This window comes from Dermacentor variabilis, chromosome 2 (assembly GCF_050947875.1).
Source record: "Dermacentor variabilis isolate Ectoservices chromosome 2, ASM5094787v1, whole genome shotgun sequence".
Taxonomy (NCBI): domain Eukaryota; kingdom Metazoa; phylum Arthropoda; class Arachnida; order Ixodida; family Ixodidae; genus Dermacentor; species Dermacentor variabilis.
The window spans coordinates 249,871,136-249,894,267 of record NC_134569.1 but is presented as its reverse complement, the minus strand read 5'-3'; the positions used below and the strand labels follow the sequence as shown (position 1 = coordinate 249,894,267).

At 46.1% G+C, this 23,132-nt stretch overlaps 1 protein-coding gene across 1 annotated transcript in view; it reads right to left on the bottom strand.

The window, feature by feature from the left end:
* Positions 1 to 16,263: 16,263 nt before the first annotated feature.
* LOC142570760 (serpin A3-7-like) overlaps positions 16,264 to 23,132 on the bottom strand; it is a 78,823-nt gene continuing 71,954 nt past the window's right edge. The window contains exons 4-5 of the mRNA XM_075679099.1: positions 17,220 to 17,447; positions 16,264 to 16,345 (exon numbers count right to left, since the gene is read on the bottom strand). Coding sequence (XP_075535214.1) covers positions 17,228 to 17,447 — 220 coding nt within the window. The 3' untranslated portion in view covers positions 16,264 to 16,345; positions 17,220 to 17,227. The remainder of the gene's footprint in view (positions 16,346 to 17,219; positions 17,448 to 23,132) is intronic.

The window sequence follows — 23,132 nt, the reverse complement described above, 5'->3', positions numbered from 1 at the left end:
CGAAGCGCGACATGACATTAACCAAAGCGAGAAAAGCCCGGCCTACTAATCACAGCCTCGGACTTGGCAGCTCAAGTCCTATGCAAATAAGCAGCTTCGTCCTACACTAAAGAGACTTCTCAGAAGGACTGCGAGTGGAAATCCGTGTGGACCCATAATGGAAGGATTTTTGCGAGGCAGTCAGGCACTTCTAGCGCCATATCCATGACTTGTGAAGAGGACCTATATTAGATCGGTGTAATTAGCCCTGCTCTTTCTGCATGCAATTTAAGCTTTCAAAATGCGCTACCAATATTTTGCGTTGCCCCATGAAATTCTTCCAGGTTCTTCGTGCGGTTCTGTTTTCAATATTAACACGCGCTCTGCTCTCGCTAAGCCTGACCAGATTGCCTATTTCCTAGACGAATTCTCTTTTCAGTATAGTATTTTAATCTTTACTCAAACAAGATATTACGACGGGTGTGCAATGCTCCATCTTAATGGATACAAAAACTTTTATCAATCACAGTAGTCATAGGGGCGGCGGTGGCGTCGCTATTTATGTTAAAGCTTCTAAAGAATATGAGGTAACATCAGATTATACACGCATTACAAACGATTACAAGGTACTAACACTGAAACAAAACGCTGACGTCATTACTGTCGTTTATCGCCCTCCAAATGGGAATTTTGGGCACATTATGGACTTTTTCACACGGAGAGAGAGGAGGGAAGGAAAGAAGAAAATTGCTGTGAGTTCGCTGACTCTTTCGTGCCCTCCTCTCTCCCCCTGTGATCTTTATTTTCCCCTTTCACATTCCCCCGGTGTAGAGTAGTCAACCGGACGCTATTCTGGTTAACCTAGTTGCAATCTGCTTTTCTCTTTCCTCCTCGAAGTGGCATGGTGGCGACGGAAGTGGCACTTGGACGAATTTAATTGTAGCCCCGCCTGACGGAAAACAGATAGGATCGTTGATAGGCGCTAGAGGGGTGTCGCCAAAGTGCAGGAAAAACGATTACGTTGTCCAGGTAACAGAGGCAGATGAACCACTTGAAACCGTGTAGGAGGGCGTCCATCATTCGTTCAAATGTGGCCGGGGCATCGCATAAACCGAAAGGCAACTGATACAGGCCATCGGGAGTAATAAAAATGTCTTCTCGCGGCCCATGTCATCGACGGCAATTTGCCAGTAACCGGAGCGAAGGTCGGTGGACGAAAAATATTGTGCTCCATGGAGGCAATCCAGAGCATCGTCAATGCGTGGTAGCTAATAGACGTCCCTCTTTGTTATCCTATTGAGGTGTCGATAATCCATGCAAAATCGCCAACTGTTGTCCTTCTTTTTAACTAGTACAACATGGGATGTCCATGGGCCGCAAGAAGGTTAGATGATGTCTCGAGAAAGCATCTTGTCAACTTCATGCTGGATGATGTGTCGCTCAGTAGGCGAGACGCGTTAGGGTCGCCGATAGATCAGGCTCGCATCACCGGTGTTTATTGGATGTTTTACGGCAGATAGGGCGCTCTCCAAGGTCAAATATGTCCCAGTATGAAGCAAGAAGGCAACGTAGTTCTTGAGCACGCTGGGGCGGAAGATCGGGAGCAATTAGTTTTGTTAGTTAAGTCTGAAGGGACACGGGGCGGAGCAAGAGTTCAACATGAGGAGCTGTTACAAGTTAAAGCCGTAATGTGGCAATCTGTGGCAGGCGTTCATTGCGCTAGGGATATTCCGCGCGGTAGTACTTGTGTACAAAGTCCGAAGTTCACAAGCGGAAGGCAGGACGTGTTGCCCGAGATGGTAATGACGGTGTCAGGAAAAGCGACGCCATGCGAGAGCAGGACATCCGGATTAGGGCATACGATGTAGTCACCGTCTGATATAGGTGGAACGGGGGAGACACCTATGTAGGTAACGGTACGGTGAGGGAGGCGAATATGCTCTGTGGGACATAGCCGTATCGGAGCACTATGGGAGACATAGCCGTATCTGAGCACTATCGGAGCACTAGACATAGCCGTATCAGAGCAATAGCAGCAGGTAGAGCGAGCTGCACACCAGCAGAACAGTCTATCAAAGCGGAATGCGTAGACAGAAAGTCAAGGCCCAGGATGAGGTCGTGAGGGCCAGTGCCCTAGAGCATAAAATAAAACAGAAGTATGACGTCCGGCGTTACTCACGCGAGCCGGACACATGCCAATAACAGCTGGTGTTCAACTTTCGGCAACTCGGACCACAGGCGACGGGGCAGGTGTGAGGACTTTCTTGAGACGATCCCGAAGCTGAGCATTTTTATCACAGATACGTGCGCGCCAGTGTCAATCGGAGCCGTAACAGGTACACCATCCACGTTCACTTTAATGAGGTTCCGGTGTGTGGGCAAGGTCAGAAGAGGGCGGACTTTTACGTCGGGTCGGTTTGGCAGCATCTTCTCCAGGTGCTGCACCCGTTAGTTTTCCGGAAGGGTGCGCCGGAAGGAGCTAGGGCACGGTGATCGGCGAGATGGGGGCGATCGGGAGAAGCAGCGACGTGGCGAAGGAGAGCGGCTAGACAAGTGTCACCAGAATTTACTGGCTGCGTTTGCGGGGTGGTGGTGGTAGAAACATTTTATTCAAGAACTTAAGAGAGTTGCTTGCTGTGCGCCTGAGTGGCAGCCCCTATTCCGGGACGCCATTGGAGATGGCCGCTGCCAGGGCGCGCGCCACCAAGGAACGTTGAGCTTTCAAGGTAGAGCAGCCGAGCAGGTACTCCTCCCAAGCCCCTCTAGTGGGGATGGGGAAAGGGGATGAGAAGGAAAGTGAAGTGGCGGGGCACGAAGCCACAACGTGAAAGGTATCGACGAGGACCTGAGAAGTCGGGCACGTTCCTGAGATTTCCGGCATGAAGTGCCGGGCGACCGCCGGACTAAGGAAAGTATGGGTCTGAAGGCGGCGTAGTAGTCGTTCGTCCCCTTTCGCCAAACCGCCTGCAGGGTTAGGGTAGAGTCGGCGCGAAGTGCGATAGTAATCCAGCATATCGCTGTAGCGTGTGAGGCTCGAGTTGCCAGGATCCGGCACAGGACATGAAGGGGCAGCGGTCCGGAGGAAAGAAACGCGGGCAGTGGCATTAGCCGCCTCGTTGCCGGGAATACCTGTGTGGCCTGGGGTCCAGACTATTCTGTGGAGTGAGGGTTGAAGCGCCAGGAGGCGGCCCGAAGGAGACTAGCCGCCAGCGGGGCGATGGAACCCTGGACGTATCGAGAACGTCTGCGGGGGATCTGAGGAGCAGCACGAGAGCCGTGCGATGGGAGGTAGGGCCAGGGGGTCGAATTCCACGAAGACAGGCAGTGACGTGAAATATGGCCGATACAGCCACAAGTGAAGCATATAGGCTTGTCCTCTGGAGTGCGCCCTTCGGCCGGGTTGCGATACCGTGTTGGGACATTCATGCTGCGGGTGCGTATGACAGTGCTGGACGGAGTGTAGTCAGGCCGATTAACTGAGCAGACGTTGGTCAAGCCAACGTTGGCCAATTCTTGGCGCACGACGGACTGGATCAATGAGACGGTCGCCTGGCAAGCGTCGGGGCCATGGGTTGGGGTTGTGACAGGAGATGCGGCTTCTATTTCACGTCGGATCATATGTAGGATGTCATCAGAGTGATGGGGCGTGGGCGGACTGTGGAGGCCTTCGCAGCTGGACGGAGCAACCATGTTGGGAAGGCGGGGAAATGGCTGGACAATGCGGTGACGCTTGGCTTCTTCAAACCACCGGCATTCGGTAATAATTGCTTTCACAGTGGAAGAATTCTTGAAGACAAGGAGGTGGAAAGCATCATCTGCTATGCCCTTAATGACATGTGCGACCTTATCTGGTTCGGACATCTTCGGATCCACTTTGCGGCACAGTGCGAGCACGTCCTGGATGTACGTGAGGTAGGATTCAGTGCACGTCTGGACACGTGAAGCCAGGTCTTTTTGGGTGGCGCGCTGACGTCCAACAGGCTTGCCAAACAAATCGTTGATCTTCTGTTTACAAATATCCCCGTTGGCAAGTTCCTTCTCGTGGGTTTGAAACCAGACGCATGCCGTTCCGCGAGGTAAAATATTAAATTAGGGATCATGATGGCCTGATCCCGGTGGTTGCTGGAGCCCACCCACTCGTATAGTTGAAGCCAGTCTTCAACATTAGTGTCGTCGGTGCCAGAAAAGCTTCCTGGGTGGCGGTGTTGTGCTAGAATGACGGTGGGCGTGGGTGCCGACGGGCGCGAAGCATCGTCGCCTTGAGCTGGCATTGTAGATGCAGCCAAGGAGCGCCCGCTGCGTAAATCCGTTTTGATAATGATCCGGCCACCTCCACCAAAAATGTTACGTGGTTAGAAACAGTCAGACGTATATTTAGAGGATATTTACAATGATTGTAGCAACTGACAAGATGGTAGACAGCGCGCAAAGCCCAGAGCGTCGTGTTCTTCCGATCAAGCTGAAAACATCTTCGTCAGCGTGTCACAATGTCTATGAATTTCGTGTTTTGCGTTTATTCTATGTGTGTTGACTCACTTTTATAAACCTTATTAACACAATAGCGCTACTTCAGCAATATACTAATGTTCGTACACGTTGTCTTGACTTTTGGATAATACCACGTTTCTGCACTTTTTAGAAACTGCAGTCTTTGCAATATAATCTTCCGTTAATCCTCAATAAATACAAAGGTATAGTGAAGCCTACGCTAGCATTACTTCATGAGCTCTCCTTTAAAATCATATCTGCCAATATTGCCGTGAAGCTACATGCAGTAATAATTGTTCTTTAACAGAAGCTAAATCGTCCTGTGTCTGCTTGTATTTCACATTGCAGTGTGTTAGAATGTATTATGTGTTGGTATATATATATATATATATATATATATATATATATATATATATATATATATATATATATATATATATATATATATATATCGATTGACAGGTGTCATGCAGGAAACCTGTTTGCATTATGAATAATTGACGTAAAGAAAAATTACAGTGTGTACTTCCGTGTCGGAAGGTAGAATATCAAAGGATAGGTGTAAAACAGATGTTTGTATGTAGTAGTCCATTATGTATGCACAATTAAAGTTGTGCCAAACAGCTATCTGTGTGCAAAGCTATCGACAAGATACCATATGTATGTCTGACACATTGAAAATATTTTCCCTTGAACATTTTCAGCTCTAAATGTGAAGTGCACGCTGTTTTTAGTTGCAAGTAGCATATATATACATTTGACCTGCCCCACAAAGAGCTGATGTGGCAAAAAATGTGTACATCTTAGTGTTATGTTGTTTTTTATGGTGTCTTAGTTTACTTAATACAGTTTTGAATTTGGAGATTGCTTGACATGCTTATATCTAAAACCATAGAAAACTACTTGCATTTTGACTGCGAGGTCACAACACGAGCATTTGTGTGGTATCCTTCCTGTCCATCGAAATGGCCTTGCACAATAAATGTAAAATATCACACCTGCAAAGCTGAGCATCCACCCTTAAATTTCAAACGCTTTTCTGAATCCTCGGCAGTTATGTTTATTTTTTTATTACTTAAGCAGGTTGTGACAGCATATCTACACCACCTTAATTTAAGTGCGATGTAAAGGGATGTTTATGCATAGCCAAGCTGTTCTAGTGCGCCTGCTGGAATATAGCATTGTCCAGTGGCCCCGCATATTCTAAGCGTAACAGTGAACAACTAGTAAACAAAGCGGCTGATAATACTAAATTGACCCATATGTAGCACCATTATCTCGTCTAACCCACACGCAAAGATGCTTTCAGTGTACTGAATAACCACAGCTTTGATTTGCCAAATTATATTACTGCACACACACAGCGCTGAAACAAAGTCTGTAGAATGGTGAGCAATGCACCACGGAATGAAATATTACTTGTGATGTGTGGATTTGAATAGTAATGTAAATGCATACCGAATTTACTAGTATGCGTGTTTTCTTCTTGAACAATTTTACATTTATCTCAGAGGCTGAGCCACTGTAGCCTCTTGATTGCAAATTTCTGTGCACTCACAGTGCTAATGGAGGTATAATTCATTTGGCTACCCGAATAGCGAATAGATAATGGAGCACAGCAATCTTTCAGTTTTACGCAGAATGCATGAATAATGTGCATTATTCACAAAACTGAACCGAAGGAACAATTCGTTGATTTGTCATGCAAATAAAAGAATGGCAATCACTGTTTCTTCACTTTTTGTGCAGCCCTGTCTTCAGCCATATGAGCCTTCATTTCATTGTCATGCGCATGTTAAAGGAGCTACTAATTAAGAATGACAAACACTATACCACTAACTACATGAACGTTTTCACACCACGAGAGGTCACTGAACTCACTGCTAAGCTAAGTCACAGGATAATCTCGGTTCGCTTTCAAATACATTACCGGTGCTGGCCAGCTGTTTATGCTAAGCTATGCATTTTTATTTTCCTAAAATATGGCTGTACCCTTATGAAAATATGAGATGAGTTTCACAAGAAAGTCTGACGAGTTTTGACATCACAGCCATTAGACTTTCTGATGAGTTTCTTTGGAATTTTCTGATGTATTCCTAATGTCATTCTAAAACATATTGGCCACCGTCTTTCTGTAGAATTCTTGACGAGTGTTTTTCTTGTGAGCATGAAATGTGTTCCTAATGTGCGCTCCAAAGCAGCTTTCTTGTGACTTTCTCACGTCTTCCTAATGAATCTCTAATGAGCTTATACATTAGACTGCTGGTGCTCATATTACTCCTATAACAAAATTGGCCACCACGTGTGGTAACATTTTCTCATGTGTCCCAATGGCAGTCAGACCTTATTTAAATATGTTACCTGTGCGTGACTGTCTTTGGTGCTTGATATATGCAGCCTGTATGCATGTATGTATGTCCAGCGAAGATGCAGCACTTTTGACAACATGTACATGGGCCCAACATATGCTGCATGTGAGACATTACTCAAAGAAAGATATTTAACAAAAACATTTATTGGGCATATCAATGCTTCCTTAAATGCAGAAGGAGGTTAAATGGAAGGAAAACACAGTATCAGTCTGGTTACGGATGTGATATTTTCCTTTCATTTAATCTCTCTACTTATCACTGAGGAGAGGCTGTTCTTGAGGTGGAGTGTCGTCATCTTGAAGTAAGTGCACGTGTACCCTGCATGGTAGAAAGGACAGAAAATTAACAAAACTTGGCAATCAACCACAGAAATACACGCTGCATCACTTGCTGCAGAACGATCTGGAGATGTTATAGTTAGTTCTGCGAAAAATTTATGTGGGGTCGGTTCACACAAAGTTGAGGAACCACTGTGTGGACTTTGGGTGGAGCAGTAACTACAGTCAGCAGAAATTGCTCTTGGCTGTAAAAACGTGCAACGTGGATCAGCTGTGGCGTGTGTACATTTCGTGAACTGCTTCAGCTATATCGGTTTCCACTTGACAAAGGACAGCAGTGTCTGTGGATTGCTAGCGTGAATGAGAAAATCTCACTAATTACTTGGCTTGGAAATAAGCGTAGGAGTGTTTGTGCACGGGCAACCCAATGCATCCCAGAGACATCCAAGTGCCAGTCGTTACAGAATATTTGCATCAGCTACGGGCACAGTTCTCACACATTCCAAGCCTACTATGTCATGCATGTGTTGGCCTCCTGAATGATGGCATACATCCCATTCAAGAAATACACCCCACCATGTCTGGTGTTTTCTATCATTTAAACCCGAGCGCTGCTTTCAGAGGGAGGGCACAAGTTGAAAAACAAATGCGTAGAAGCATGATAAACAAGCTTGCATAAAAATAATTTAATAAATAAGCATGGTGGTTGCTATCCCACGTCATTATTGAGTATTCCTCTTTGTCATGCAATCATAATGAGCGTTGACTGACACACGTCCCATTTTTGTATGTGGTATTCCTCACTGATTTTGTTGTATCAATCGGTTGCCATAGGCGAACGAAACAGATAAACAATCTAAATCTAGTGCACAGCTTGTCGTGTCAATGCATGGTCAAATGGGACGAGCACACTGGTCCTTTGAGTGAATTATGGTGCTCTCCTAGGCGCATGCTGAGGCACCGGCTAGTCAGCGCGCCCAATGTACCTTGGACCAAATATGCATGTGATCAAAAGAATAGCCTACATTGCCCCTCAGAGATACGAAACAAATTTTGGGTATCTTTAACTAAGCAAGCCTCCAATGCCTGGGTGCCTTTGTCAATTCACTTGTGGACTGCAATGCACATATATTTCCAGCAAAAATAAATTAGGCAGCATATGCACAACAGTCATGTTGTGTGGTCTCCCGTCCCTCGCTGCGCAAATTTTGTCCTGAAAAGTTACATGAACTGATTGAATTGAAAATTGAATCGAGAAAGGCAAGGAGGCAAGCGAGGGTTGCTTGGTTAAAGGTGGCACCAAATTTGTCCAGTACGTGTCAGAGGCACTGTACTGTATTCCTTTCACATGTGGTCAAATGTACATAGCGCAGACTGGCTGGTGCCTAAATATGTACCTATGAGATCACCATATTTCATTCAAAAGACCAGTATGCTCGTCCGACTCGGCCACACATATCCGCAATGGGGCTTCAGGCCGGATTAGGATTGTTTATCTGTTTTCACCCATGGATGAAAATTGGCAAGAGAAATCAGTCAGGCACACCACATAAATAGCAATAAGTGTGAGCCAGTCCCCATTATCAATGCATGAAGAAAGGCATCCTTTGTAGATTACAAGGGACAGAAATTAGTGAGTGCCTATTCACTTACTTCTTTTTATGCAAACACCATTTATCATGATTTTATGCCTTTGTATTACAACTTCTGCCATCCCTCAAATTAACTGGTGCACAACACAAGTGCACGAGTGCTATTTTTGTTAGTCCTTCCAACAACTTAAACAGTCAGTTGTTAGCCAAGGTCATGCTGCGTGGTCTCCCTTCCCTCGCTGCGTAAATTTTGTCCTGAAAAGTTACATGAACTGATTGGCAAATTCAAATAGACACTACAAGTTTTGCCGAGTGGACACAGCTGGTTCTCAGAAATGCACAAAAACAGTGATGGGTATCTGTTGGTATCCTGTAGTGTGTGCAAACTAGCTGTGACATTGCTGCAGTAGACACACTCACAACTGCTACAATGCCTACCAGCATAAATAGGGGCAGCTTGCAAAGAAAAGAATACGAAGAAAGTGAGAGAAAAAATAGAAAGCTTACCAGAAAAGACCTCGCTACTTAAGTAACTGCAGCACAATGAATACTGGCCTTCCTATTTCATTTCAAGAAATTCGAGTTCATCAAATGTGTATTTGCCAGTGACAGTTATTCTGAGAACAAAACAGACATAATTGTAAATATCAATGTTAAACAGTGGTATGCCCACTGCGTGCTTAGACCTGTGACATATATAGCACACTACACTTCGAATTCTTACATGGCCAAAAACAGCACATGTGTGTATCATAAGCAGAAAGGAAAACAGGGAAATATATGCTACAGCATAAGAAACAGTTCCAAACAAATAAAACCAAAATAAAAAAGAAACATAGTGCGTAATAGGCAAAAATAAAATGGACTTGCAGCCAAGCAATTGATGCGAGAAAAATACTAAACGTCAGGACATGCGAGGTGTAGTTTTAACAGAACAAGATTACGTGTGCATAATGTCTACAAACACAAATAAGCAGCAAGTGGAATAAAGTTGCATAAATATTTAGCCTATTTAGCAAGATTCATTAAGTAATATGTCGATACACTTATCCACTAATGATGCCGAAGCCCACTTTTGTGAACACGTACACTTAAAGCATACCTGATATGTCCATCCAGATTACATGCCGTGCTGCTGCAGCCATGGCCACGGGTTATGTGGACACTGCTGTGGGTCACGGCTTCACCACTACAAAGAGAATTCTGTGTTAACTTATAGCTGTGGCAGAATAAGACCATCACATCGTGAACACATGCAAGGAGCATGTAAAAACAGTCACGAAAACAATGCCTGCACTGGTGCAGGGTGGCAACAGAGCACAAAGTCGAAGTCACTGATGAATGTCACGATAACGGGGACCCCTTCAACAAGGCAAAATTTCACACGCAGCAGCAGCGCATTACATGAATGTTTGTTTACATAACGATTCTAGAGTTTCTTTAATGTCTTTATGTAACTATCCCTTGTAATGTTTAGTTACGTCAAAGTTATGGCAACACCCCTTCAAAACAAACCTGTACCAGTAGCACGCTGTGATTGCTTACATTTTTTTTCTCCTAATACTACTCCTAAATCGAAAAATTTGTAAGCAGAGATTATCTACAACGTCGAATCATTTATAAGCGAGGAAACGTCATTGCAGTGAGAATCGGTCAAGAGGTCGATGAGTCGTTATTATGCGACTTCAGCAGAAATGCGGGAGCTCACGCACAAGCGCGCATGATGAACACGATTATTTCCGAACTTAATCTTTCTCATCAGAAGAAAACGCTTATCAAGATTTTCAATTCCGCATTATGGCAATAAATTCGCGCAACTAAACTCTGACACCCAGCAAGCATCGGCATAGGTTTCACTGTTGTCGTGGGAGTTCTCTTTCCTACGTTTGCAAGGCACCCTATGCCCACACCGAGAAGCACGCACAACACGTGTGTAGTTAGCAAGCACGGTTACTCACCTTTTGAATGGCACGACGCGGTCGAAAAGCGCCCTCCAAGTTGCCGATGCTTCGATGTTACTCCCAGCAGACATACCGGTGCATAGTGGAGCAGCAGTGGCACGCTAACAATACGCATTATTTCTTCGCGACGTCCACCCAACTTTCCACGACAACCAGAGACAAAGGGAACGCACTCCACGGCATGAACATCGTTGGTCCACATTTGGCTGGCGCGCCACGCACACGGCGAGTTTGCAGCGAGACACAAGCTGTCTGTGGCACTTATGCGCACGTGAACTAAGTCATATTTCGTTACAGCAAACACAAAAACACACGATCAAACAAGCACATCGTTGCAGCTCGCACACCCGACCGACTCGTAAACAGACCGACAGGCTGATTGGATTGGATTGGATTGGAAGCGGGATGGTAGGTGGCGCCACCAACAGGTCGGTTGGGGCCGGCCAATGCCTCGGCTAGCGTCATCTGAGGATTTGTGCGGCTGCCTAATTGCGCATAGCTGTTGCAAGACAAACAGAACCGCATATAAGGCTATATTGTAAGCTATAGTTTGGCATAGAAAGAAATTCTATAACGCATTTTCAATTTGAATCGCTTCTGCTATCTGCAGCCAGCAAAAGCATGGCCTTCGAGATCTGAAAATCTTAACCCTATAGGAAGCCGTTGCGGTGACGTTATTCGAACGATTTTCGCTTCGGTTACCTCTCATAAAACCCGTGAATTACGCATTTCGCTGCTCCCCGTGCTACCTGCGCCATCACTTCAATTTAAATAACTTCCTGCTGTCGTTAACATCAACTATATGGCCTCAGACATCGTTGACGTGATCTCCGAGGGACACATGTGCAGTGTGCGATGTTTTAGTGCCAGTTGCAACAGCGTCAGTCGGAAAGCATCAAATCTGCTCGTGTGACTTAGCTTACGCCCCTGTCGTCCGTATCTTGCTTTCGTGTTAGTGCGTTTAATGTGCGCTGGTTGCCCTCCTGTCGCTCGTGCCTTCTGTGTTGATCGTGCTATCCACGAAGATTCCTCGAAAAACCCACATGTCTCGGTAGCTTGCATTTATCCTATGTGGTATGTGCCAGAAATGTGCGCTGGCGTACGATGTGCTTTCAACCAAGTACTACAGTGCGTTCCAGCAAATAAACGCTGACGCTTACGCGCAGTTTTTTTTTTCTTTCTCTTTTCTTTTTACCCGTCGTGGTTGGTCAGTGGCTATGGTGTTTGGCTGCTGAGCACGAGGTCGCGGGATCGAATTCCGGCCTCGGCGGCCGCATTTCCATGGGGCCGACATGCGAAAACACCCGTGTACTTAGATTTAGGTGCACGTTAAAGAACCCCAGGTGGTCGAAATTTCCAGAGTCCTCCACTACGGCGTGCCTCATAATCAGAAAGTGATTTTCGCACGTAAAACCCCATAATTTTTTACGCACAGTTTTCCATGTCATGATCATGTCAATCTGCACAATTGTCAGTTTGCCACTTAAAGACTAGTAACACATCCGAGAAATCAAACTGCTCAGAACAAGGCATACGCTATAGGATTGCATTGTTTACCAAATGTGATAACGGGGTAACACCATCTTACAGCGCTCTTTAAAAAGGAAAGAAAATGACGTCGTTGTTTTGTGCCTAGCCCTGATATATCGGAAGCGTTTCCTGAGTACTCGGCGCTCACGCTGTGTTATATCGTTTTCATCATTTTTGTCTCTTAGACTGTCCCTAACGATGAATCGGAACCACTTTCACCAAAGGCCAAGGGTCCGAGTGTCTTAATTAACTGTATCGTAATACACGGTTCATTACTTAACATCGTCATCATTAACACCAATGGTCACGGATTGGACTCCCACCAATAGTCATGTGTCCGAGTGCTTTCATCAACTATATCCTAATTAACTGTACATTAATTAGCATCGCCTTCATTAGCGACAAAGTTCGTGGGCACAACTCCTACACAAGATCATGGGTTCGAGTGCTTTCAGTAACTATATATTAATTGAATATGCCTAATTAACATAACCTTTAACAACAAACGCCGTGGGATCGAGTGCCTTAACTGACTATATTAATTAACAGTACCTTAATTAACATCGCCTTCATTACCAACAAAGGTCGTGGGTTGGATTCGCACCCAAGGTACTGGGTGCGAGTGACTTAATGGCTAGATCTTAATTAACTGTGCCATAATTAGCACCATCTTCATTAACAAAGGCCGTGGGTTCGAGTGCCTCAAATAACTGTATCATAACTGTGCCTTAATTAACACCGCCTTCATTAACACATAAGATCGGGGGTTCGAGGGTGTTAATTGCCTATATCTTAATTAACATTACCTCAAATAATATCGCATTCATTAACAACAATGGTCGTGGGTTCGATTCCCACACAAGGTAATGTGTTCGAGTGACTTAATTCCTAGATCGTAATTAACTGTACCTTAATTAGCATCGTCATCATTAACAAAGGTCGTGGGTTCGAGTGCCTCAAATAACTGAATCTTAACTGCGCATTAATTAACAGCGCCTTCATAAGCACCAAGGGTCGTGGGTAGGAGTGTCTTAATTAACAACATAATAATTAGCTGCGCCTTAATTAACATATAAATAACAGGCTTCGACTTCCACTAAGAGTCGTACGTGCGTTCGAGTGCATTAATTAACCATATCTTCAATAACTGTCTTAATTAACGGTGCCTTAATCAACACCAAAGGTAGTGGGTTCGTAGCCTTAATTGCCGCCAAAGGTAGTGTGTTCGACTCCCATGAAAGGTTGAGAGTTTGTAACCTCTTTGTACATCGAGTGCTCACGCCGACAATGCCGGATTTTGCGGCTCATGAGCCATTTAATGCTATCGCATTACAAAGAATTTTCCACGACTTGGCATCGTACACATTCATATATGATGTACTTTGACATTAGCAATAACACAAAAAAGCTGTACACTCCTCTCATCAGAAATCCTAAGGTGCATTGTCATTTGAGTCTCTGATGTACTTGTGATGCCAAAAAACATTAGACGATGCATTTCTTATGAATGTCTGATGTCACCTTAGGAACACATCACGTCCTCTACAGAAACTCATGGTTCATTTTCATAAGGGTACATCAACTAGCTGGGTTGTTACTGCATAAATACATAAACAACATGCAGCCCATGCCCAATTAACTCAAATAACCTGAGTAGAGCTTACAATAGTTCATGTATCATGTGCATCCTGTGTGATGTTATGTTTTATATGTCGAGCAATCAAATAGTACACGCATGTGTGATGCTGACAGTATCAAACAGCCTCAAGTCGATCATCCTTGTTTGCTGCCATGGGTGAGAGAGCCTGTCATGGTACTGCTTAATTTTGTGCACTTTCGTAATATTTTGTACATTGTTGAAATGTTAAATTTGGTATGTCTAAGTAGTAAGGTGGCAACAGATTGCCCCCCCCCCCCAGTCGGCAAGAAAGAATGTCATTGTTTAATTTTACTAAAAATAAGTTCTCTTATCAGCAATGTAAATTATTTGCTGTCAAATATCTACTCCCCTTGGAAACGTCTCATGAGTGTATATCTGCATAAGGTCACCGCTATACATACACATTGCTTTTACGCCAGTAATAATGAATTGTACACTCAGTGCTCGACCTTCACTTCCTTGTTGTATGAAGTCAACCAGTTATGCACAAACTTTTTGTACACAGTGAGAACTTCATTCATCGCTGAGCACCTCTTTTCAAGTTATATTTTGTTTGGAAAGTTTACAAGCAGCAAGTATTAAATTTATAATATGCTTGTTTGATGCTTCATCTTTGGTGGCTTTATATATGTAAAAAAAGGAAAAGTAATTTCATGCCTCCAAGTGCTTTAAGCACTTTCTCAAAATTGGCAGAGTGAAAAAAAGCATGAGCAAGCAAATGCACGCCTATCAGCAAGCTGTACTCGGAGCCTGGCACGCGTGCTCAGTGGTGAAGAGGTGTGTCTTGTCCACCTAAGCAGCTGCATTCCACGACAGATGTGCTTGTGTTCCCCATTCTTACAAGGTATCGCTAGCACAACAGAAATTGCGCCATCGCACCGAACATGGCGATGTCGGACGTATCGCTTCCGGCGACACTATCACTTTCGCGTGACGTAGAACGCAGCACGTCGGATAATTCGAGAGGTTTTGGTCAACCAGCCAAGGCAGCGCGTGCCTAAACTAATCGTCCGAGAATGAAACGCATGTTGCGACATGATGCCATTGCAATAGCTCTGTAAAAGGTGGTGCAGCTAAGATGACTGTCCAGTGTTTTGAAGAAGAATGACGGCGCCAATGCAACAAATGCGGCTGCAGAACAGAATGTGGCAGCCTAGAGTCGCATTTTCGCCGTGACGCGGAAACTCGAATCACATCTCCAAACATATGCCAGCGTCGTCTGCTGGATCACCTCCTTTACGTAAAGGAGGCGATGTCTGCTGTCAAAAGTACTTGCCAATCTTGAACACCTTTGCTCCGCCGAACGGTTGCCAGCTTTCAACGGGTCACGCCGCCCAATAGGAGTGCCCGTGCGATCCGCTCGTGCGGATTGAGCATGCACCGAGTTTTGCGACACAATTCACCTTTTGGGAGTCCGCATGCGGGCGGACGAGGGCGTAACGGACGGGCGGATTGACCATGTTTGAGCCCTTAGCCTCTGCCCCTTCTTAGGCCCGCTCTCAAACAAGAAATCAAGAAAGAAAAAGGAAGGGGGTGTAGGGAAATGAACCCCCAGCGTGACGGTACGATTACAAAACACACTGCGTATCCTCAACGTATGCGCAAGGGTACCATGTTGCTTGTCAGCTCAAGAGTGTGCTCCGTGTGTAAAATATATCATTATGAATTTAAATTTATGAATAACTTCAAATATTTCCTCTACAATATAAGAGAGAAGTGTATTACTTCCGCAAGAAAATGAAAGTGCCTGGCTATATGCACCTTCACAACATGCTAGCAACCTTCCTTCCTAATAGGTAACTTACTCCTACCGCAATAGGTAAATTCTTACGTAGTGCTATGCAAAGCTAGCCAACTCTGCCGCTCGTAACAAAATGTGTTTTGGTAGCTGGACGATCGCAAAGGTAACCATGTCGACTACAACGTAAGTAAATTAAGATAGTCATAAAATTAAGCCATCCACTCATAGCTCCTAAGCCACGTCTCAGTTTTATATGAAAGATATTTAAAAACAGATCAGCCATTTTCTGTTCAGAGAACTCGCAATAACAGGAAACCACGCCAAATTTTAATAGAATTTTGATAGTCTATAGGAACATTTTCTTGTAATAAGGAGACAAGAACACTAATGGTTACGAAATTTTTTTTCTGAAAAAAGCAACACGTGTGCGCGTAATACGCGACAATTAAACGTTCTCTTTTATATACAGTGACTCAGTATACAAACCCACGGAGTTCACGTGCCAACGCGATCCAGCAATATGTGCGGGAAAAGAACCTTCCGCTGCGTGTGAATGAAGCCAGTGATGTGGAGCTCTTCTGTCAACGTCCGCTGGGCAAGCTCACCTGCTGACGCACGTTGTCACGTCGTCAGCATTTTCGCTAAGTCTGAGCACACCGCACCAGCAGGCGTTGACGCTAGGCACAAGATTTCCAAGGAGGGTCGGGTGTTGTTATGCGGGGCCGTCATACCCGGTTGCAGGAGCTGCAATGTAACGGTGGAAAGTATTATTTGTAGCTCATACGAACAGCCACTGAAGCGAACACACCAAAGCAACGAAAAAGACAAGCAGGCAATGTTGATAGCAGTTCTCGCAATGTTTGCGATAGAGAAGCGTTCACAGTGCTGCAGAATTTGTGTAATACACGAATATGTGTAATTCCACTCGCAATAGATGCAACTTGAAAATAACGTAGGATTTAGCATGCACAGCAGCTTAACGTAGCACGAATGACAAATCTTACGGCAGACACGCTAAAAATACTCCATAGGAAACGAGAACTGCATATGTGACTACAGAGGAGGTAAGCTTGGCCTTCCTCGCATTGGGTACACTGCATATCTGCACTGCACCCTCTGTGACATACATGCCTGCGGTATACTTTACGGTAGTCCACCCGGTCATTCATACCTATGAGCCACGGTTATTTTATCAACGTTGAAAGCGTGACCTATATATATATATATATATATAGGTCGCGAGAATATGTACATGACACAGTGCATTTTAATGGTGGCGCCGGTCAACAGCCACGCAATGCGTGGCCGGTTTCATTCTTCTAGGCCTCTGTTTCAGTTACACCTAGGCATATCATAATCGTGCGTGGAAAACTTGCTTAGAACATAAAACCTCAGTTACAAAGCATGTGCAGGGAAGCTTAGCCTACTGCATGAAGGGTGGCGCTTTTGATCCCTTTAAACGAGTCTACCAGAAGCTGATCATTCATGGTGCGTTCGCATGCGGTGCCACAACAGGTGCACACTGTTGCAGCCGCAAACTGCGATCTGGATAGCATAGGCTAACAAAGCCACTCGCTATTTTCACACTAATTAACTCTGCTCACTCAACGTCGCTCACCCTCGATGTCAGGGCACGTGCACCCTCTGTATGCTGGCGAGCAGCACGAGGATGTCCCCTTTGCGAACGCACAGCACGAACGGCTTGTTGACGAGGAACTCGACGTCCGGAGCGGTGGCCGACTCCTCGCACTCCTGCGGCAGCGTGGGCGTGACGCCCTCGTGCACGCCCACCTGCACCTTGTGCAGCACCCATGTCAGGCTCACCGGCGTCGTCGTCGTCACCGTTCTGCGCCAGGTATACCGCATCTCGACACGCTGAGCGACAGTTCCCCCGACAAGCTCGGCGAGGCGCTATAAAAAATTCTAGCAATTCAGTACACTCAGATGGTTTTGGAGCATGTTCCCGTTCAACTTTTGAGCACAAAAAATACGCAAGGACAGAAGAGAAACCACAGGAAACGAACGCTTACTTTTAAATGGACGTTTTAACTCGAAGGAAGCGTTAAACAGGGCAACCGGAACGCTGGATGCGCGACTGTATTGCGCACAAGGTACTTGAGAGGGAGGACATAGCTTGCGTAACAAAGGCATAGAAATACAATACACAGTATTTTCAGAAACAGTAAATACGTCTGCGATGTTTTGTCATTTAGAAAGGATACATCTTTGTCACGCACTAATAGTGAGGGCTGGGTCACCGATCCCGTCCCTCTGAAAGAACTAGTGCGCAACCCATTTGCACGTTCAGAGATATTGTTCTTTTCTTTAACCCTGATCACCAGGTCTGGACATTTTGAGCTGGCAAGCACTGTGCATACAATGCGCGCTAACGATCATGTGAAGTGTTACATCACTACTCACTGCAGAAAGAGCTGCAATTTGAAGTGAATTGCGGTTTGCCCTTCTCCTCGCGAAAGCCGAGTTCCCAGCCGGACAGTCGACGCATATTGTAATAGTGCGCCTGTGTACATGGCAGTGCTATGACGTGGCTCACAGTGGCTCGTGATTTAAAAAACAATTCGATGCAATATTTGTTCTTTATGGAATGCGCTCCTTCAATCGACGAATTAAAGCTTAGAGATGTAATAAAACACAAACAATATGTCTGAGTGCGTTTTTGTTTCACTTCCCTGCGCAGCAAGAGAGTGGTACTTCCGTTTCGTCTGCTCGTTACCACGTCGTGCACTCGCGCCCGGAGACACCCAAACTATGTCATTTTCTACCGTGTTCCAGCGCGGGATGATGCACTGTGATACGCTTTTGTCTGCCTCAGTATTCGTGTAGCACTGACTTATAGCGCTAGTCAGGTGTCCTCGTGCACAGCACGCAAAATCGTGCGCTGCGCAAAATGGCACAAACGCAGCAGCTCGTGCGTGACGTCGTCAGCGGAAGTGCGCTGCGAAACATGAAATGGAGGAAGAACAAAAAATGAAGGCGGGACCCGTGATGTAGCGCCGGTATGGGAGAACGCAGGGAAGAAATTTTGCTTGCGGAAGCTAGACTGGGCAATTAGAGAGAGCGTCTATGTTTGCGCTGAAACTCACCTCCCGAAGTCATGGGTTCGTGGAACACAAATATTTATACCTCGGCTAGTAATAAACTAATTTCAAAAATATTCGTAGCAGAACGTTTTCTAGAGGGCACGTAGCGACTCCAGCGCATAAACGAAATTAGGTGTGTGGCCTGGTGAGGGGCCCTTTAACCCCTCCTTTAACATAAGCACAGCGCTCGTTTCGTGTTGTCTTCCGTCTCTTCCTGTGATGAAGAAATCCGTGTTGAAAAGTTAGATACGAAAATGCCAACTCTAAGAATTGACAAATTTGCAGCTGCGGTAATCAGCTCAGTAAGTTTGAGAGGGAAGGAATGAGAGACAAGAAGAATTAAGAGCTGGTATCCCCAGCTTGAAACAGTTCACTAAGGATAGGAAACTATCACATAAGGAAAATGAAGGAAAACAAAGAGAACTGCTCAGAACGACAGAAAGCTGAGCTAGTTGGTAAGGATTCATTATGCAAAAAAGAAGAAGTGAGGCGTGCAGACAGGACACAAGAGTAGAGAAGTGGACAACACGAACGCCGCATATCAACTCTGCAAAAAAGAAGAAGTGAGGCGTGCAGACAGGACACAAGAGTAGAGAAGTGGACAACACGAACGCCGATTATCACCGACTAACTGCTCTATCGCCGACTGACTGCTCTACAAGCTAAAGCACTGTAACAGCCAGCGTGTCACAGCATATTGAAATCTCACATACGCCCGGAAACGCTCCAAGCGTCTGACAGCAGTGAGGACCAGATCGCCTCACGCTCCGTTTTTAAAATGTTATCGTGCGGAAATCTTGCCGAACACTACGAAAACATTATGTCGTCGTATTCGTAAAGTCACAAGGTTTCCGAAGATACCGAATTCTTCGACCTATGGCGACTTCACGACGAACTATCGTCACCAGAAGATTCGAAGCACATGTGGAAGGGCTCACGCTAACGTCGACTTAAGCCGGTGACGCGGCGTGGGAAAACCCTCGCACGTGCGGGATGCGGTGCTCGTGTGTGCTCACAGGAGTCCAGTCAACTTTTTACGTACTCTAGGGACTTTTCCTAACGCGAAGAAAGCCGAAGGTGAGCTCTTCCCGCCTCTTTTCAGACTTTTGAGTGAGAAAAGACTCACGTTTTGACGGAAAAGCCCAAGCCTAGAATTAGGTTTAGCGCTGCGGACGGCCACGGTCGATACTTTTCCTTTGGCCATCGAGCATGCCGGACGGGGCTTATCAATTACTCAAGGCTATATGGACGTGGATGAGCCAATTCAGGGCCCCTCTAGGGCGTCAGACCTTCAACCAAATGAAGCGGGGGACATCCTGCAACATGTAACATCAAATAATGAGGCGCGGGGAAATAACGACGCGTCTCTCGAGAACGCCACGGATATCTCAGCGTCTCAAACATGGACGGAGGCCGGGTGGCAAGACCATTATATCACGTCGCAAGAAAAAGAACAGTCAGAAAAGCGAAAAGGAACCCGAAGAGAGAACCGAAAGAAATATCAAGAAATCCGAGGGCGACTCCACAAAAAATAGAGAGAGCCAGGCTAACAGCGACTTCCGACGTAGGAAACGCCGTGGACCGCCGCCTCTCCCGAAGGATGACATCAAGGTCATTTTGAGGACACACAAGGGCCTCATGGTTAAAGATCTGCTTGGATCGGAGCTCGCTGTGGCAGTGATAGAGGTCTGCCTGAATAATTTTGGAGGCAGCAGCTTTTTCCTGCGGATTCATCCCAGATCCAATATTGTCATATTATCCTCACCACACGAACAAGTGGCCCAAAGGCTGCGATAAATCAGACAACTAAAGATCAGGGGTCAGCTTCACCCCTTTAATGCATATGTGGCAGACCAAGAAGATGTTCTGCGAGGCATTGTTCAAGGCTTCCCACCCGGAACACCTCAGGCGGAACTAAGGGAAAACCTGCGAATCTGCACTCAAGGTGTGAAGATTGAAAGAGCCCGCATGCTGGGCTCGTCCAAATCGGCGATAGTGACTTTCACCGGAAAGGTGCTTCCAAGGTGTGTGTACTTTATGGGGGCGGAAGCGGTCTGCTACCCATACAAACCCACAATCCACGTTTCCCAAATGTGCCGTTCAATGGGTCATCGTACCGATGTGTGCCCAACACCCAATATCAGCGTGTGTTCCAAATGTGGGGCAAATCAGGGGCACGAGTGCTCGCCAAAGTGTGCCATCTGTCGCGACGAACACGAGACGGGTGACACTTCATGCAGAAAGAAGCTAAAGAACATCCTCCCCCCCCCCCAACTTCTCGAATCGAGCAACCTCGACGGAAATCGGAGTGTATTAATTCGAAAAAGGACTTCCCCGAAATCAAGCAACAGAGACACACACCGCGATGGTTCAGCTGGGAACGGGAGAAATCGATGAGTCGAAGGAAGTCCCGATCAAGATCGCGATCAGGATCAAGACCACCATCGAGGGCATGCCAAACCAAAGCCAACAAACTCCAACAAAATCGAGGACCCCCCTTGGAAACCAAACCTCAAGAACATATCGGCCAATAAAAATTACATGAAATCACCCCTCCCCCCTCCCCCCCCCCCCCCAGACGGGAACCGGAGCAGAATGAGCAGCTGCCAACCGACCAAACAATCAGGTGAGTTTGGCGGAGGTCGTGTCTCCCACTGCTCCAATAACAGACAATCAACAATACAGAAAAATCATAGATGAAAACAAAAAACTAATGCAAGAAATGAAACAGCTTAAGATCCAAATGGAGGCAGAGCGCCAAGAATTCCAATTTGCAATCTCCTCATTGCAAAAGAAGTTAGAAAACACCGTTAAAACACTGCAGGCCTCTGGCTCGGCGGTCAACCCTAACGGGCACGAGACACAAATACATCCTACCCAAGAAAGGGAAATTTAAGTAGGCGAGGGAAGAGGTGACTAACTTCTTGGCTTCCCCACGCACACGCACAACCTTATAAAACAGATCCACAACCAAGTTCAAGAAAATAGGAGTAGCATTGCGAATCTCACAATCTTTTAACGAATTTCATCTCAGACATAAAGTCACTCATCGCTGAGGAATTAATCAAGAAACAATATGTAAACGAGGCTGTGGGAGGCTTGCAGAGAGCAAATTATAAGCGTCCTCTTGCTACCCCAATCACCCATAAACCATCAAAGGCGGGTCGGGACGACTCTTCCGATAAATTCTGAGCGCAAACACTAGTTTCAAGATATGCGTTCCAATAGTTTGCGAATAAATGCATTGGTCTTCTATTAGCATTTCATACTGCATGCATAAAAAGGCGCTCTGGAAGAAAGTAAGTGGGACAACAGCAAATTTTGACGGCATGTTTGACTACACTTATCTCAAAACTAGTGCTAGATATTGTGACGTGGAAGCCCAGTAGGGAAACTATGTACAAGGTGAACATCGCCAGGCCAATTAACAAGTTCGAAAATGTCTCGGTGCGACTCGAGAGGACACGTAAGGGCTTCCGTATGCTCCGGTGGAAGGTTATTGGTAAACATGCTTCGAATTTCGCGCCTCCCGCAAGTTGACGGCGTCGGATTGCTCTTCTGAAGACCTGTAGCATATAGTGCCAACGCTTTTAGCTGAAAGCCTTGCGGGGGGCAAACGTGGCTTACGGAAAGTCCCCGTGGAAGTACTTGCTTGATAAAGCCGAAATTCACAAGTGGACTGCAAGTTCTGTTTGTCATATAGATCAGGACAGTGTAGGGTGCAGCGACCCCGCGCGTGGGCGTCAGTCAGAGGCGTTACGTAGTAGTTGCCATCTGGAACAACTGGCGAACATGAAAATTGGACACACGTCGCGGTTTTATGCGGCAGGCGGACAAAGTCGCTGCACTGTAAGCGAGACGGAGGAGCTTGGTCACTGGGTTCACAGAGGCGAGGCAGTTCAAGGCGAAGGACACCGGTGGTGCAATCAATCAGAGTAGAATGAAAAGAAAGTCCAAGTATGAGGTCGTGAGGTCACTGCGCAAGGACCGTTAAAATGACGACCACCTGGTGACCAGCAACCCGTGCTGTGAGCATTCTAACAGAGGCCGTCGCGCAGTCAGCGACACGTACGACTCGGGTCGTGGGAGGTGTAAGGATCTTCTCCATGCGACGACGAAAACTGGCACTCATGACAGACATGAGCCCCTGTATCAACCAGGGACGCCGTCAACGTGAACTTGAAGAATGTTCCAGTAGGAACGTAATGGTAACATAGGGTTTTGGGTCAAGGTCGACAGTGCAGCTTCACCTCCAGAAGCTGCGCAGTCTAGTTTTGCGGCAAACAGCGACGGCTAAAGTACGGCGAAGGGGAGTGGTGGCAAGTCGGTGAACGAGATGAACGAGATGTCGAGGTCTCGGATACCGTGTATTTAGAACAAGCCGGATAGGCGGCCTCGAGTTTTCGGCGGACGATGCGCGTCGCGTAGTC